This window comes from Patagioenas fasciata, chromosome 2 (assembly GCF_037038585.1).
Source record: "Patagioenas fasciata isolate bPatFas1 chromosome 2, bPatFas1.hap1, whole genome shotgun sequence".
NCBI classification, from domain to species: domain Eukaryota; kingdom Metazoa; phylum Chordata; class Aves; order Columbiformes; family Columbidae; genus Patagioenas; species Patagioenas fasciata.
The window spans coordinates 149,533,434-149,550,021 of NC_092521.1; the positions used below are offsets into that span (position 1 = coordinate 149,533,434).

Here is a 16,588-nt window from a genome sequence, read left to right on the forward strand (position 1 = left end):
CTAATGCTTTTAGTGCACCATAGCACAACAAACACCTCATAATAATATTAAGCTTGGCACCTGGGATTAGTTAATTATTGTAAAATCAAAACGATAAACACACCACCTCAGGTACACCTAAAAACTAGGCTCTAAGATGTACGATTTTGTAAGGCTGCATTAGCTGCAGCTGTCCCTTTTCCCTCAAAGTACACAGTTTAGTCTTCTGCTTTTCACCATGAAAGAAAACAAACTCAAAACCTGACCCTTGCAGAACCTGTGCACAAAGGAATGGTGATTGATAGCAGTGATAATTGTCTCTGTAGACTGTAAAACTGAAATTCCACAGGTGGCAAAATCCTCAAGCATTTATCTGAAGAAATTCTGTTATTTATTTATTGGAACTACTACTTCACCGTGGTTTTTATAGGTGTCCTTGGAGCAATACGGGGAGAATTAGAATTTTGAGTAGATCTCAAGCATTTAAAGTTCGTAGTAATCATCAAACAAGACTCGTGGTTTTGTAAAGAAAAACCACATTGTTAGTCTGAGTGTCTACCTTAGTCTGTAGGGTTCAATCAAAAGCCTTTCTGTTTAGATGAAAAATTGCTATGATATACTTCAGGTATTATTAGATGTTACTCTTATTTATTTTGTTATATATTATTTAGGCCATTATTACAAGTTAATTCAGTTTTATCAACATATTCAGAAAATTTTAAGAAAAGACTTTTTGTCTGATGATGATTTTGATCTTTCTGCAAGTTCAGTGTTTTGCAGCAACATTTACTCAACTCCTCAGTGTTTGTAATCTACCACATGATAAAATAGAGGAGAGTAAATTTTGAATAACTGGGGAAAAATGTGAGCTAAACTTTGAAGAAACTTGAACATTTCTTGCTTGAGAAAATTACACAATGTTGTTTGTCTTAATTTGAAAACTAAATGACGCCTGAACATTAAAAACAGATCATTAAGGCTATTGTTGGATTTTTGTTGTTGTTGTTTCTGTTTGTGTAATGTATCTTTCTTCCTACACTTCAATTCTGTACCTATAACTGTGAGAAATGTGGAAGCAAAAGGTGCTTTAAGAAATTATTTTTCTTTGCTTTGGATCCTAGATTAATAGGAGATTATTAGTACTTTATGTTGACTTTGTAACAGTTTCTGGAAGGTAATCCTGTCACTTTTTTATAAAGTTGTATGTATGTGCTGCTCACCAGATACAATGCTTTGTGTGCTGGTAGACCTTATGCAGCTAAATGTGATCTGCAATGGTAGGCTGACTGGGCCAGGAAAATTACATGTATTCCTTTTGCTTGCTGTCCTGTTTGCTTAATTCTTGACATATATTTGCTATCTTTTAAGTTACCTTGCAGACAGTGGAACATTTTGCAATATGTAACATAATACAGGTTTTAAAGTTTTAAATACTTGCAATTTTTATAGGAATAAATGAAGGTGAGCATGGACAATAAATAATTGCCTTGATTTAATTAATCTGGAACCATTTTTGAAGTTACAAAGTGCTACTCGAGTGTTTAACACTGAGTATCTGTCACTAACAATTAATGTTAAACTGTAACAGAAAAAGCATATTTTAATGTTAAATATCAAAAGAATAGCTTAAGAGCAGTTGTGTTTTAGTCTTGTACCTCAGAGAAGCTTTGACTGTTGTTTTTATCATTGATTCTTGAGTCTTCTTGCTGTCAATGATTAAAATTATGGCTATAATGCCTGTATCGGAGTGAGGTTTTTTGAGTCTCTGAAGTAATGGTATCACGGCTTGATACTTAAAAACAATTTTGTTCTTAGAGCTAAACATGTATGTATTTGAATGATGCTGGCAGTAGTGATCCACCTCTCCCTATAAACCATCCTGTGTCTGTTTCATTTTACTGCTGTGACTGTAGCAATGCTGCGGCTACCTGTAATTTTCCTGCTGTGATTTATAGCGTATAAAATGATAGATAGATGACTACCCGAGCCAGGGCTGTTCTTGTCAAAACAAGATAAATTAGGATTTGATTTTGAAACTTGTGGACTGTGGGCATCTTTCATTCTGAAATTGTTGTGGTTATATTGCTAATAGCTACTAGTCACAAATAAGAGGCCAAGCAGGTCTTGTATTGGGGATTAGCAAGAGCTATGGTGCAGCTTTCTATTAAAAGCATTGTGATGATGGCAGCTCTGGATTTACAAGTGCAAGATAGTGCAGGAAATCCATAAATGACAAAAGCACCAACCTGAGTACTCTGTCCTAGTAGAACATTCTGATATGTTGAAATTATTTCAGGGAGTCAAAAACAGTGGCTGAAAAGTTACTGATTTAGACATTCAGATTATTTTTCTTTCAAGAATCGCTACAGAAAATAGATTTGAAAATGATCTTAAGGTCTGAAATGAAAGCTTGGGACAGTGAAAGGTAGTGGGGAGATGATGACTTTTGTAACAGAAAAGAGGGTTAAAATTGAATACTTCAAGGTCAGCCCAAACAGTTTTGTCTGACAGGCTGAGTGCTGGTGCTTGCTGATAGTGTGCATGTGTTTGAGTTCTTCCAAAACAGAAGTTAGTCTCCTGTTCCCTGGGCAGGTGAACTGCTCCTCTACTCTGCATCTACCTCTTCTGGTCCCTGTTACTGTCCATCTCTCGTGCTCCATCATTGAATTAACATAGCTCACTTAAACAGCAGAAAACTATTCACTTTGTTTGCTGTTGCTGCTGTTTTAGCAGTTTGAATTAGCACACAGAAGGTCTGATAAGCTGAGCAGCGTGGGAAAGGGGGGGGGTGTCAGGAAACTTCTTCCCCCTTTTGTAGCAGGGAACTGTTAAATGCTGAACTTCAGAATTTAGTTCAGTGAAATGAAGTACTGTGGAAAACTCTTTAGAGAAGGCCGTACATTCCTGAGACAAAAATGAATTGCAAATAAGTTTAAATACCTTCAACAAGTTAAATGATACTTCCACGTGGAAGAGTTATGAATTAATAATGCCATTAGAGAATAGCTGAACTCATCCATTCCATCTCTACAGGAAAAGTTATCATTCACTTGCATTATTCACTCTTCTCATACATTGAGGTCCAACCTGTGGCAAGATAGATTGGATAATGTTTATTCTGTTGACAACAGATCAGAGCTAAGATAAAATTATACATGTGTCCTTAATTTGATATTTCAATGAGGTGATATTTTCATTCATTAATCTGATGTGTCCTCTGAAGGTATGTTAAAGAAAACGAATGAGCAAATGCTGATCTTTAAAGTGATCCAACGTGTATATGAGCTAAAAAAACAAAGAGTTCCAACTAAACTGTACTTGTGAAATTATGTTATGTAATAATTTTGTGGATTGAATCCTTGTTCAAGAAATAGAAGCAATCTAAATGTGCTTTTTTTTTCTCTTCTCCACCCCCCTACCCTCAACCCCACAAGAGAACAAAGTACAAAAAGTCCTCTAGGATTCCAGAAATCTTGCACCATATTTGTTTTCTTATCTTGGAGCTTGTAGCAATTGGAATTAAGAAGGTATTACACAATTTTTTAGATAAGAAACAAAACTCAAAAATTAGATCCCTAGTGATAAATAAAGCTTTCTGATTAATCATGACATATGAACTCTAGGTATTTTGTATTGGTGTTTAGCTACATCATAAATCAGGGCTCTTCAGGTTGTAGGATGAATAATGTTACAGCTGCATACCCAATGGCTACATGGCAATTGCACCTTATTTTTCTTACAGTAAGAAAGATTTCAGAAGCTGCCTGAATCTGATCCATTGAGCTACCCTGTTTGTGAACCAAGATTGAAGTCTGCTTAGTAAATTTTCTAGTTGACCGTATATTTTGTAACATATTCTTCCTTGCAGTGTTTCATTTGCTGAACCCTGTTTTTACAGAATTGAGCATTGCATTTAACATCGCTGCAACCATCTTAAAATACAGGTGTTTGGAACATTTGAACTTGTGTCTATGAATCTTTAAAAAAATTAAGTCTGAGTATATAAATGGGTTACATGGGTTCTGCCTGCCCTCAGGGGCTCCCTTAGCTTTCACTTACTAGCAATATTGTCTTCAGTCCTCATTAAGAGTAATTTCTGCTCTTTTTTTTCTTTACAGTAAAGCTTGTAAAAGGTCAGATGTTTCATATCATTACCTTCCCTAGAATGTTGTTTCTGTGTGGATGTGTATCTGGATGGATGTTGTATCTTAGTGAGCTGCTGCTATGTTACTTCTTTTTGGAGCTGTGATCAGTGGAGTTTTGTAACAGCGAAACGTTCAGTGAGTTGTCCGAGAAGGGCCAACTGTTTGTTCTTTTTCTGGCAGTAGGGAAGATGGCTAGGTTGTGTGCTTTGGAGACACACTTGATTGAAAGCTGTCATATTTGTTCAATATTGTGGGAATTCATGTCCCTCTATTATTCCATTTGGATCCAAAATTGGGTATTTCAGAACTCTGCTTTCTACAGATCTTTATGATGATAAGAGGGTGCAACTGCAAGAAGTCACTTTATGGGAGCCAAGTCTCTTTATCTCAGCAGGTTGTTGCTGAAATTTTTATTTTTATCAGTGTAAAACCTGAACGTTCCTTTCAAAGATTTTTCTGCAGTGAAATTTTCTCCACTTCTTTGATGTTATTTGCATCTGGAGTCAATTCACATTCAGAAGTAGGACTTCTGAACTTGCCTTAGGAAGAAAAAAGAAAAAGGAAAAAAAAAGAAGAGATGATTTGTCAGAGGAGGTGTAACCTAAAAATAGGAGGGAATACAGAGTTAAGAACAGCAGAGCTCCCATGGGTAAGATCTTTTTTATGCAAAAGGCCGTGAGCTGGTTACCCCTCCAGTGGCCTGGAGTGGTAAACTGTCCTGGCAAACTTCGTGTTGATATTTTGGATCTGGGAGAGGAATTTGTTGTAGTTGCTGAACCTAAAGCATGTTCTTTCCAGGCTCTTAGTCATTGATGCCTCCTCCCTTCCTCCATTCTTGTATCCCTCTTTCCTCCTTCTTGACACATTGCTTTCTTTTGAGACTACTATCAAATTGATTTCAGTACATTACAAAATATAATTTGAAGTCCTCCTGACTGTTCCTTTGCTCAGAATTCTGTGTTTCTTTGCCTTTCAGGCAAAATTAACACAGAAAGTAAAATAATACTAGAAAGTCAACAGAAGAGATTGTAAAACATGTTCATACATGTTTGCTATTTTACACCGATTGCTGTTCTTAAAGCATATTAAAGTCATTGCTTCTTTCCTCCAAAATTATAAATAAAAAAATTTCTTTAGGGTGATTCAAATTTCCTAGTGAAATGGTGAAAGCTAAAGAAATTCAAGCCATGTCTTAGATTTCCATTTCATAACTTCCTTCTTGAGGCCTGTTTGGGGTTCAGTGAAATTGTTACTCAAGTTTATCTAAGCATGTACAGTGATGACGTAGTAAGCTGGGTATCTAGAACTGATGAAGAACTCTCGGATTAATAGGTTTCATAGGTAACACATCAGTCTTGGTGTCGATGCTTCTGTTGTCTCTTGATCCCTGCTTGTTTTCTGGCAGTATGGACAGCACTTTTGAGACTTTTGTTTAAGAAATTATTGAAAAGACTGCAGGGCATTTGAATCCCCTTCCCTTCCCTTCCCTTCCCTTCCCTTCCCTTCCCTTCCCTTCCCTTCCCTTCCCTTCCCTTCCCTTCCCTTCCCTTCCCTTCCCTTCCCTTCCCTTCCCTTCCCTTCCCTTCCCTTCCCTTCCCTTCCCTTCCCTTCCCTTCCCTTCCCTTCCCTTCCCTTCCCTTCCCTTCCCTTCCCTTCCCTTCCCTTCCCTTCCCTTCCCTTCCCTTCCCTTCCCTTCCCTTCCCTTCCCTTCCCTTCCCTTCCCTTCCCTTCCCTTCCCTTCCCTTCCCTTCCCTTCCCTTCCCTTCCCTTCCCTTCCCTTCCCTTCCCTTCCCCAAAATGTGCCCTCCTCCCCAAACCAAAAACAACATAAAATAAAACCAGACTCCCTGATCTAAAACTCTCTCAACAAGCCTCAACAAAACACTTCAGTGTCTGAAAAAACAAACAAACAAACTTAGAAATCCCCACCAGCCTATAAGTTCTCTTGGAACTTCCTTAGAGTTTTAAGAAGGGTACAAGAAACAGAAGGACTTTTCATATTGTGTTCTAGCAAGTACATTTTTGCATGATATTATTTATGTATTTTCTTGGCTGGACTGTATTTCCTTCCTGGCAAATTAGATTATAAGTTGTGTTAAATGGATTTAGGGCTTGTTAGAGACAAGGTCATCTCTAAGTCACCCAGTCTTTATAGTGCATGAAGGTATAGATAGATGTGTTTTACTTTCAGCTTTGCATCTAGATTGTCAATTAAATGATTCTACTTTATTACAGAATTTGAGAACCCATTATCTTATTCTCGCAGGCTGATTCTATGAAATAAGTTTTTTATATTTCTTCCATTGTGACTGAAATAGAAAGTTGATACTTGGTGATACCTGAATTGAGTATGCACATGTTGCATCCTGTCCTGGTGCTTGGTGAGAGTGGTTGTGCAGTCACTGTTGAACAAATCATATTTTCTTTTGAGGGTCTGTGTAGTAATTTTGATAGTTAGAGGAAATCAGCATGGATCGTTTTTAAGATTCAGAACAGTTACTCAGTTTTCATATGACTTTCCAGACTTACATTTTGTTGTCTTCCTCATCTTTTCAGACTACTCAGTACGAGTTTTAAAGCCCTTGTATCAATCCATATGTATGCATTGTTTTGGTAGCTCTTTGCTGAAGCACTCATTCTGAACAAATAGTCATAAGATTATACTGTTCTGCTGAATTTTTTTGCAAGTACACAAAAATTCCATAAATATATTGTCAAAGTAGCAAAATGCTTGAGTGCCAGTAGCTTACAAGTAACTTTCTCTCACATCTACATCTTCTGATGTTGACTGTCTATATAAACCATATTATGATGCTAAGAGAAAATGACCCTCTAGATTTGTTTTTGATTAAATTGCTAAAAATGTTGAACTCCTCCTATATGCTATGTTGAATTGTTAATTTTGTCAGGTGCTGTATTTTTTTTATCTGTCTGAATTACTTAAGCAAATAGAATTTGGGTCTGATTCTGTAATTCTGTAAGGACTGATTTATACCAGTGTGGAAGATTTGTGTTATACTCTAAAGGCTCTGGGTTAAGAAATTTTCTCTCTATTTGCACAATTTCATTCACACTGCTGATGCTTCATGTTGTGCTTAAAAAAAAGATCTCAGCCTCTTTAGAAAGCACTCTTGGTTTGTATAACTTCTGGTAGTTTAACATGGAAGATATTTAGTAAGTTAACTGTGTGCACCTTTTGGGAAATGACATCTAAATCGTACCTCACATTCTTATGCATGGAGATGTCCTTAGGGGAGCCAAAGCTAAAACTTTGCATTAATTTACAGTAATACCTCAACAAAGAATACTGTGCAGGTGAAGAAATGCAGGAACATAGAAATCTTTGGTGAGAAATGCAGGAGACCTGTGAAGCAGAAGCCCCTGTCTCTGTTTTTAATCTAGTTTCTTTTGTTGATTAATTGATTATTGGGAAGATGGATAGTATTAATCACAGTGGGTTCATAAATGCTGGCTATAATTGAAGAATTTCAGTTTGTGTATTTTGAAAACGAATATGAATACTTGATTTCCTTTTATAAAATTATATTATAAAAATTTCAAAATATTAATGTTGTTTTCATTATTATAGCACAGGGTATTATTACCATTTCTCTTAAATTTTGATAATGCTTGATACTACATAAAAAGGGTTGTGTTAAAGATGAAGCTGAACTTAGTCTATGTTCTCTTTTATAACTTCTAGAAATATAAAGAGAAAGATAAACACAAGCAAAAATATAAGAAGCAGTCTGAGTCCTCACCATCCTTGGTTCCATCTCTTACTGTAACTACGGAGAAAGTAAGTAAATGTTTTTTTCCTCCTCCTCCACTTCAATTACTTATCTTGAAATTCCATGATATAATTATTCCAGGAGCTTTATAATGTTGTAGATTGTATGATTATCAAGCACACTTGGTATTTTTCCTGTAATGTAAAATCCTAGAATACTTTTGAGGTCTATCATACAGAGAAAGGCTTAGATTTTTGTAATTGAATAGTGAGTGATTTAATGACCCCAGTCAGGTGCCACTGATACTCCAGTGAGTTTTATTTCATTGACTTACGTTTATTAATTTGAGAAGTTTTAGAAAATATTTCCTTTGAAATTCATTTGTGTATGCTGAGCTGTCACTGAACCTGTAAGCATTTAAGCTGGTAATCGTGACATTACAGCTCATGCTTCATATACTTGGAATATCACATTGCCTTTTTAGCAGTCTACTCCATTGGGTTCTGTGATCTTTCCTGTTAGTGTGGTAGCAAATACCTAACTCAAGGGACAATGTAGAGGGTTAAATGATGACAATTCTCATTGTACTGGACAAGAATTGCTTTTGTTATCCACCAAAAAAATTACATGAATGATAGCATTACAGAGTGGGCAGCAGTCCTGAGAAATGGGTTTTCTGACTTGAGAAAACATTTATCCCATTCATGTGGGAATGTTTGACATCTGAGTTGAGGGATCGTGGTTTGAATTAATTAGCTATCAGTACGTAGAGCTTTATTTTCTTAGCAAAGATGCTGAAGCTTTTGTTAACTGTGTGTAGTTTGGTTGCTGAGATGCAGTATTCAAAGAGTGTGTCTGTTTGCATGTGAGTGCACCAAGACCTTGTCAGAACAGGGTAAAACAATAGAAATGTCAACTTTCTCTAGTCCTTAGAAGTATTCCTTCAAGTGGTGGTGTCAACTTCAAGAATCATTGCCAAGAAAGTTAGTTTTTTAGTATGCTTTGGATATTTCTTGTTTCTCAACAGCAGGATTATGAACTTGAGGATGTGTACCTGTTAACATCCTGTTATTTGTGGCTCACACTTCCGATACCTTAGTCTTGTTTCAGGTTCTGCTGTATTCTTTTTCACACTATTATGGCAAATGAGGCTTAGTAGTCAGTGGTTTTCTGAAACTTGCAATAACTCTTCATTAAAAAGAAAAGAAAAAGGCAGAGTCAGTTTGCCACTTTGCTGCTCTGATTTAAGAGTGGTGATTTTGAGTATTAGAATATACTTTTAATGCTGAAGACGGATTTGGATTCTGTTTTACGGCTAACCTCTTTTCTAATTGCTTTGTTCTCCCTAGACGTTTCCTATTTACAAGGTTTACGACTTAGTGATGAACACTTTGGTAATGTGAACAAGGGTAAAATCTCATTTTTAGCAGACATCTGTTTAATCCAAGTAAAGAATGAAAATCTTGCTGAGTTGTTGGCTGTACCGTTTATTGAGATTGTACTATATATGTATGTATAGCAAGTAAAAAATATTTTTGTAGTTAAATCTGTAGGATTTATAATAGGAACAATTAAAATATTTTTCTGTTCTTTTGAATACCTAAACCTCACCTCTTTATAGTCTTAAAAATCATTAAATAGATAACATTAAAAAAAAGTTGCAGCTCCTGTGGTTAGTGGCAGGGTAGAGCTAGAGCAAATACTAAACAGAGTAAACAGAGCAGAAATGTTCTATTATTCTAGAATTTAAATTGTAATTGGATTAAACTAAACAAGAGGCATTCATTGTGGAATTGAAATATCAACACATGTCCTTTTAGGTTTTGTTTTGTTTTGTTTTTTTACCTTTTGCATCCTGTGTTTTTTCTCCCTAAGCTGTCTACTTAATTTTCAACCTTCTTTTTTAATGCTTCAGATTGTCAGGAAAACTGGTGTTCTGTTTTTTAATGAAGTTACTAAATGTGATTATATTTTTTTACAAGGTGTCTGCTGGATGTTTGGAAGTGATTTTTTGTGGCTAGTTTCTTCAGTTTTTTTTTTTTTCCTAAATGCTTTTTACACCATTTACGTGCATTTGCTTTTCTATGTAACAAATTCATAGTGCGTTCCTCAAAAAATTGAAATTTTAATAGTAAAACAAGCTTGGTTTTCTTCTGAGATAAATGCTTGGTTCAGAATATTGTATTAATATGTTACTTTTGTGTGTCCTTTTAGTTAGAGTTGTCAGAATTAATTTAGAGTTACTGCCTTTTTCACAGCAGTCTGTTGTTGCAGTGCATACGTTATTTTATCATGGTATATAATAACTTCTGTTATCACGTTGTTCCTGCAGGAGGAACAGGAATTTGAAATTAATTTTGTTTTTTTCTTTTTAAAGAAGCTAAATCCTTTATGATACAGCGGTAATGACCATTTATGTAGGTGATGCCTTAAGGCATGCTTTTATCTGGGTGAGTGGCTTCTTAAGATAGGCTGCAGAATAAACTGTAGGTTTAAACTACTGAGTTAGTGTACTTGATTTGCCTGTTTGTTTTTCAAAATCGAATTCTGAGAAATTTTACTGAGGTCCAGTCCAGATGCTGTGTTGAGATACAAGTATGCTGTTTGAGAGGCATTTTTGTGCAAACATGGCTTAGTCTGGATCAGTTAAGTTTGGAAAAGTTTGAAATAAATTCTTAACTACTCTTTGGTTAATGTACTAAGAGATTTTTCACTTTTCTTTTGGTTCATGATACAGAATTTTATAAGAAAGACTAGAAAAGCTTAGGAATTTGTTGTGTCTCTGTCTTTGCTTCTGGCCTTCCTCTTATCTGGGAAATATCATCAGCCCTATATTTAGTCCTGATAAAAGCTTCTGTCTCAGGTTTTGAGCTCTGGCTCATGTTGAGAGTTTAAAAATGTGTCTGGTTTAACAGATCCAGAAAAATACAGTTAGTTTTAAAATTATTATTATGTTTTTTCTTTTTGGGAGAGAGGGAAGTGTTATTAATTAAAAGAAAACTCCAACACATTGATGTACACCAAGATACACAGGACAGTGTGTCTGCATTCGAATTGTAACCAGTAACTAAAGAAAAGTACAGAAAGTACAGCTGACTGAATTTTATCTGTAATAGTAGAGATGATGATGATAACCCTCCTCAATTCACCCTGACTGTCAGCCCAACCTGGTTCTCAAGGGAAGTGCTCAGATCCTACCATGGTGGGATACAAAATAGAATTAAAAGAATGGGGAAATCTCTATTCAATATGACAGAACATTACTATCCTATAGCAGTGTGGTGTTTGGGGCCACGGGGTATGTATGTTTGTGGTGGGTTTGTTGATTGGTTGCTTGCTTTTTTTTGCTTAGACCACGATCTTAACATCTCGCATTTTTGTGGAGGATTACCAGCCATAGTCCTTCCCTTCTCTGTGCAGGAGTACCACCCTATACATCTGTGTTAGAGCTAAAGGCTTCTCAAGCCTTGGCATGTACTGCGTTTAGCAAGAATGATTATTATGCCTTTACCATAAATCTAAAGCTCTCCCAGAAGTTTTAAGACTTACTACAGATGGGTGGTATAACTCTTCAGGGTGCACAGAGTGATATATGGGGGGCGTAAAAATGGCAGTAGTTCTCTGTGCACCAAGTTGGCAATGTTAAAGTTCACTTTTTGGGGAAAAAAACTGTAAACTGGTTGTGCTGGTTTGACTGAATGCAAGGTAATTTTCTTCATGTAGTTAGAAACTTCTTTTTTCATAGCTAGCACAGTTGTTGTTTGGATTTAGTTTGAGAACAAGAAGATAACACTCTGGGACAGAACTGATGTTTTTCTCCCAGTAACTTTCCTGTGTTTTTGAGTTGAAACAGAAAGAATGTAAAAACTTAGTGTTATCTTAGTTGTTGTCTGGGAGCCAAGGTTTCTCTGGGCTCTGCCCACAGGTGTGTGAGGCAGCTGGGAAGGGAGGCATGGATGGGACAGACTTTGACTGACATCCAGGCTGATCAATGAGAATATTCCATGCCATTAGCATCATGCTCATATTTAATGGGGATTGGGTTTTCTGGCTGGGGAGAGAGAGACCGGTTCCAGTTCTGCTCTAGTTTGGTGGAGTTCTGTCAGTTTGGCCTTTTGCTGTTCTGCTGTTTTGCAGAGGTCTCTGGGCCTTTCTGCCTTTTTCTCTCTTCCCCCCGCATCAGCTGTTCAGGCCCAGGGTGCTCTCTCTTCCTGGACTGGCTCCTTGGGACGGACAGAGTTCGTGAGGAATTGCATTGAGTATCTTTTATTTTATATTCTACTTTCCATTTTATAAATATTATTAGTAGTATATTAATATTATTTAGTTATTTTATTACTGTTATTAACTGTTTTAATCTTAACCCATGAGTTTCTCCCTTACCTTTCATTTCTCTCTTCTGTTCGGGAAGATCTATTTTGCTGTCTGTAGTCAGTAGGATTCCAGGGGTGGGGGTGGTGGGGGGTGGGCTATCATAGTTTTGATTGCATGCTGGGGTTAAACTGCGACAGTGGGTTATGTGAAGCGTAAAGGAACTCTGATACACGCAGAGCTAGCTTGATAGTTGCACTAGCAAATACTGACTAATTTTTGAGAATGGGATTAACATTCATGAAATCTTCATGAAGTCTTCACAAATAAACCAAGGAATGGAGTTGGGTGACTGCATCAGAGGAATCTCCTTTTTGGGGGCTGTCTGTGCCAAAGTTAAGGAAAATGACAGACTGCAGTGCGAGCAGTGAAGGGGGGGGTGTCGAGTAGAGTATTCTGTTTAAAAAGCATATGCAGGGAGGGGACACCATTGTAAGCTCAGGGGGCTGCACAGACCAAAGCCAGTCAGGAGATAACCCAGGGTGTTCTGGCTCTGTCCTCACATCCTTGCTCCCTGATACTGTCACTCTCCTGACCTCAAAAAAAAAATCAAAGCAAACAAACAATTTAACTTTCTCATGTCATATAAGGTTTTTCTGAGACATTTCTGTTAGGCCTTGGACTTTTTTTTAGTAGTGGGTAGGTTGTTGTATGAACCAATTAGCTTAATAATCTAGTTTGTGTTGCACTTTTAGATCCTATTGCATATCTTGTGGATTTTCAGAGTAATTGATGTGTGTGTGTTTGGTTTAGGTCAGCTTGTTGCAATTAACTCCTTAACGTAAGGAATATAATCTGTGGAAAAAAAATAGTGACAAAATCATACCAGTCTTAACATGGGATATAGTGCATTGTATTAGTGTTCAAGATATTCTAACTAAGCATGAAGATTTCAGTATACTTTATAGCACCTTCTGAAACAGAAATACCTGTTGGAGCAAAATTTTCAAAAGCAGGATTACGATGTGCGCACATGTACTCCAAACTATGCTCAGAGCGGGATTCAGGCTTGTAGTCAAAGCAAACCTCTGCACGCTATATGTGAAGTAATGCCTACTTGTCATTGCCCAGCCCTGGCCAGTCTGTAGAGCTACATTAAACTCACTATTTCCCTTTAAAATAAATTCCAGCAGTAATGGTGAAGGGGTACTAGATAACATCAGTCTATGATTGTTGATACCTATAGAGAATTATCCTTGCAATTAATATTCAACAGAGTGGATTGGAGATAAGAATTAGGAAAGGAGGGAATTGGATAAGAGGAGAAATCCTGGATCCTAGAAAAAGCCTGACGTTTGGTTTGGGTTATAGCATGTCTGGAAACCCTTTGTTGAAATGACCCGAATTTGAACCACTGCTTCTTAACTCAGGTCAAGTGGCACATCAGTTTCAGGAAAATTGAGCATACTCATGGCCTTTGTAATAGTTCAAAAAGTTAACTACTAAACTTGCCTTAGAATTGGCTCCTCTTCATTAGAAACAGTTACCAGTACAGTAATATGGATTTGAGCTAGATTGGTTTTAACATTGTACTTTAACAGACTTAAACCGATTTTTGTCACTGTTATTCAGAAAATCCAGAATTTATTTTTATTTATTCATACAGGGCAGTACGCAAATAGATTGAAATATTAGACTTCTTCAAAGCTTGCATATTTACTTGTTTTCTGGCATTTGCATCTGAAAAGCAAGTTCAGTGTAAATGCCTTACTGGTTTTGGTTTTGAAACAGTTTTATACCTGTTACACAAAGCTGTATGTAAAGGTCAGGAAATATTCTGCTGTTGGCGTAAATTCAGCAAATGTCCCAGTTAGGGAAGAGAGAATGTGTGTATATGCTCAATGTTAAGAGACGTGTTTGTGTGGTCTTTAATGGAGATCAACTTAGATATTATTTTAAACCCTATTCTATTAAGAACCGAAAAACAAAGTTTGTTTTGAACAGATGAGTAACTTCTAGTTTGATCCATATTCTTTTGCTGTAGAAGTTTTATACAGTCAAAAGACTATTTTACTAGCTAGTTTGAGTATAAACAACAGTAGAATAATATTTCATTTTTCCTAATTTTGCTTTCATTTTCTTTCTTCTGATATTAAACTTCTGGTATTACAACTATTTTTTTTAAATTGTGAAAACAGTTGTTTTCCTTTGTGTTGTTTCCTAATGCTGTGTACAAAGTTTCCTTGACCACCTAATTTATTTCCTATGAACCAACGTGAACAATTCTGACAAAATTTAACAGAAGAATAGCGGGCCTATAGATAAAATTTTTGAAAGCCCTGTGAAGAATTTATGGGTGTAGGAGACAGGTCAAAATTCTTGAGCATATGTGGGGGTTGAGGAAGAAATCTGCACTGGCAGCTCAAGAGTATGTTGTGCTTTGTTCTTCCTGGGGGGCAGCAGATCTGGAGTGGGCAGCCAGTCAGTCCTGCACGGGTCTTGGCCAACTAGATCTCATGTGTCTTCTTTACATCATGATACTTTAGGAACTATCTGAATGGAACGATTCAGATGGTGTGGAATCCTAGTGTGATGGTGGGAAGTGAAGACATAAGGGATGGTGGGCTTGCTGGAGTTGATTTTTTTATTTGGTGTTGAACCTATAAAGTCTTAAAAATGCAAGTTCTTATGTTCTGAAGCTTTCACGTCAGTTCCATTGCTGACGGAATGTTTCCAGTTTGACAAAACAAACTACATAATAACTGTATTTTCGGAAAAGCATTTGAAGTCTCGTTTTCTTCTTTTTATCTTCAAGCAGTAAAATAACCATATCCTATTTAAATAGATTGTAAAGCCTGTGTGACCATAGATTTGAGAGTGATCTGTTGACCTCCGTGAAGTAAAAGCTAAAGCTGACATTACTTTTGTGCTTTTTTTTCACAAAATGAAGTTTTATGCACTTCAGTTGTTTGCTGAAAATCCTAACAATTCAGTCTAATTCCTGCTGTTGATAATTACCTTAGGATTTGAACACTTCCCAATTCAGTTGAAAGAATGGGTTATTTTAAACGGTTGTTTTGTTACAGTTTTTTGTGTGACCTGCTTCTTTTCTCTTAATTCTTTTCTTAAAATACCAGACATACACAAGCACTAGCAACAACTCCATGTCGGGCTCCTTGAAGCGGTTGGAAGATACTACAGCTCGATTTACAAATGCAAATTTCCAGGAAGTTTCTACACACGTTTCAAGTGGAAAAGATTCTTCAGAGGCCAGAGGGTCAGAAAGCAAAGGGAAGAAATCCGCAGGTCACAGCTCAGGTCAGAGGGGAAGAAAGCCTGGTGCTGGAAGAAATCCAGGAACAACTGTGACTGCAGCCAGCCCTTTTCAGCAAGGTATTAATTGTTACGCTGTAACACGACTTCTGCTTCAACGTGAATTAGAAATCTTACGTATTTCAAACTTGAAAAGCAGTTCATCCTTTATCTGCAGTAATGAGAATGTCGTTTCACTTTGAGGGGGAAGTAACTTTTTTTTAGAGAAAAAATGTTCGTTGTCATGACGTGAGAAAGAAGGTTGTGCATTTTTGAAGGGAAAACTGATACTTTTCTTTAGACTCTTAAGGTATTCTCTTTAACTGCTAAAACCAGAAGTTAATGTGCTGAAAAGTTTGGTTGGGGTAAAATTTAACATATGAATTTGAGTTTAGGAGTCTGTCTTAGCTCTTTAAGGGAATAATTCTAATGTTTTTTACTTAGTACATAATTGAATGAAACTGGACTACCTAATGTATAGGATGTGGTGGCCCCTAAATAGTTTTTCAAGATGCAGACATTTAAAATACCCTGTTTTCTTCAAAGTGAAAGACCTTTTTCATTATATTTCTTTGTCATTGAAATACATGAGATGATGATTACATGACAACTCTCTACAGTTTATTTACCTTATATAATAAAAAAGTTTGATGTTTTGAACATGCTAAAACTCACTAAATGCCCTGCTGACACTTCTAAAAAGCAAATTATATTATGGCATCTTCATTAGAGTTGAATAAAGATTAAAGAAATTAAGAAGTCCATATTTTTAATTACTTAACTAATAAAACATGTTATTTTGAAACACAACAAACTAAACCTTCTATAAAGCAATTGCTTTTCCATAACTTTCACTGTGGCATATAGAAGCTGATTGTGCTTTCTGCTTTATGATGCTCTTTCTTTGAGTTTGTTTGTGCTGTCAGCACTTCCAAATTTGTCTGCAACTCCTTCAATATTTCAGACTTTCTTATTTGAAAAAACTGAAGTTGTGGGGTTTTTTTGTTTTGGTTTGGTTTTGTTTTTGTTTGTTTGTTTAAATTCTCAAATTGTCTTCTGGAATCCTGCATTTAAGGAAAAAGTCTGATCACTGCAGATGGCAAAATAGAT

The 16,588-nt window shown here is 36.4% G+C and overlaps 1 protein-coding gene across 8 annotated transcripts in view; it reads left to right on the plus strand.

Annotated features, from left to right (window-relative positions):
• Positions 1–16,588, plus strand: part of MLLT10 (MLLT10 histone lysine methyltransferase DOT1L cofactor) — a 141,181-nt gene that overhangs the window by 61,747 nt on the left and 62,846 nt on the right. For all 8 annotated transcript variants that reach the window (XM_071805213.1, XM_065829973.2, XM_071805212.1 and 5 more), the window contains 2 exons: positions 7,828–7,923; positions 15,304–15,559. In XM_071805213.1, the coding sequence (XP_071661314.1) occupies positions 7,828–7,923; positions 15,304–15,559 (352 nt within the window). The remainder of the gene's footprint in view (positions 1–7,827; positions 7,924–15,303; positions 15,560–16,588) is intronic.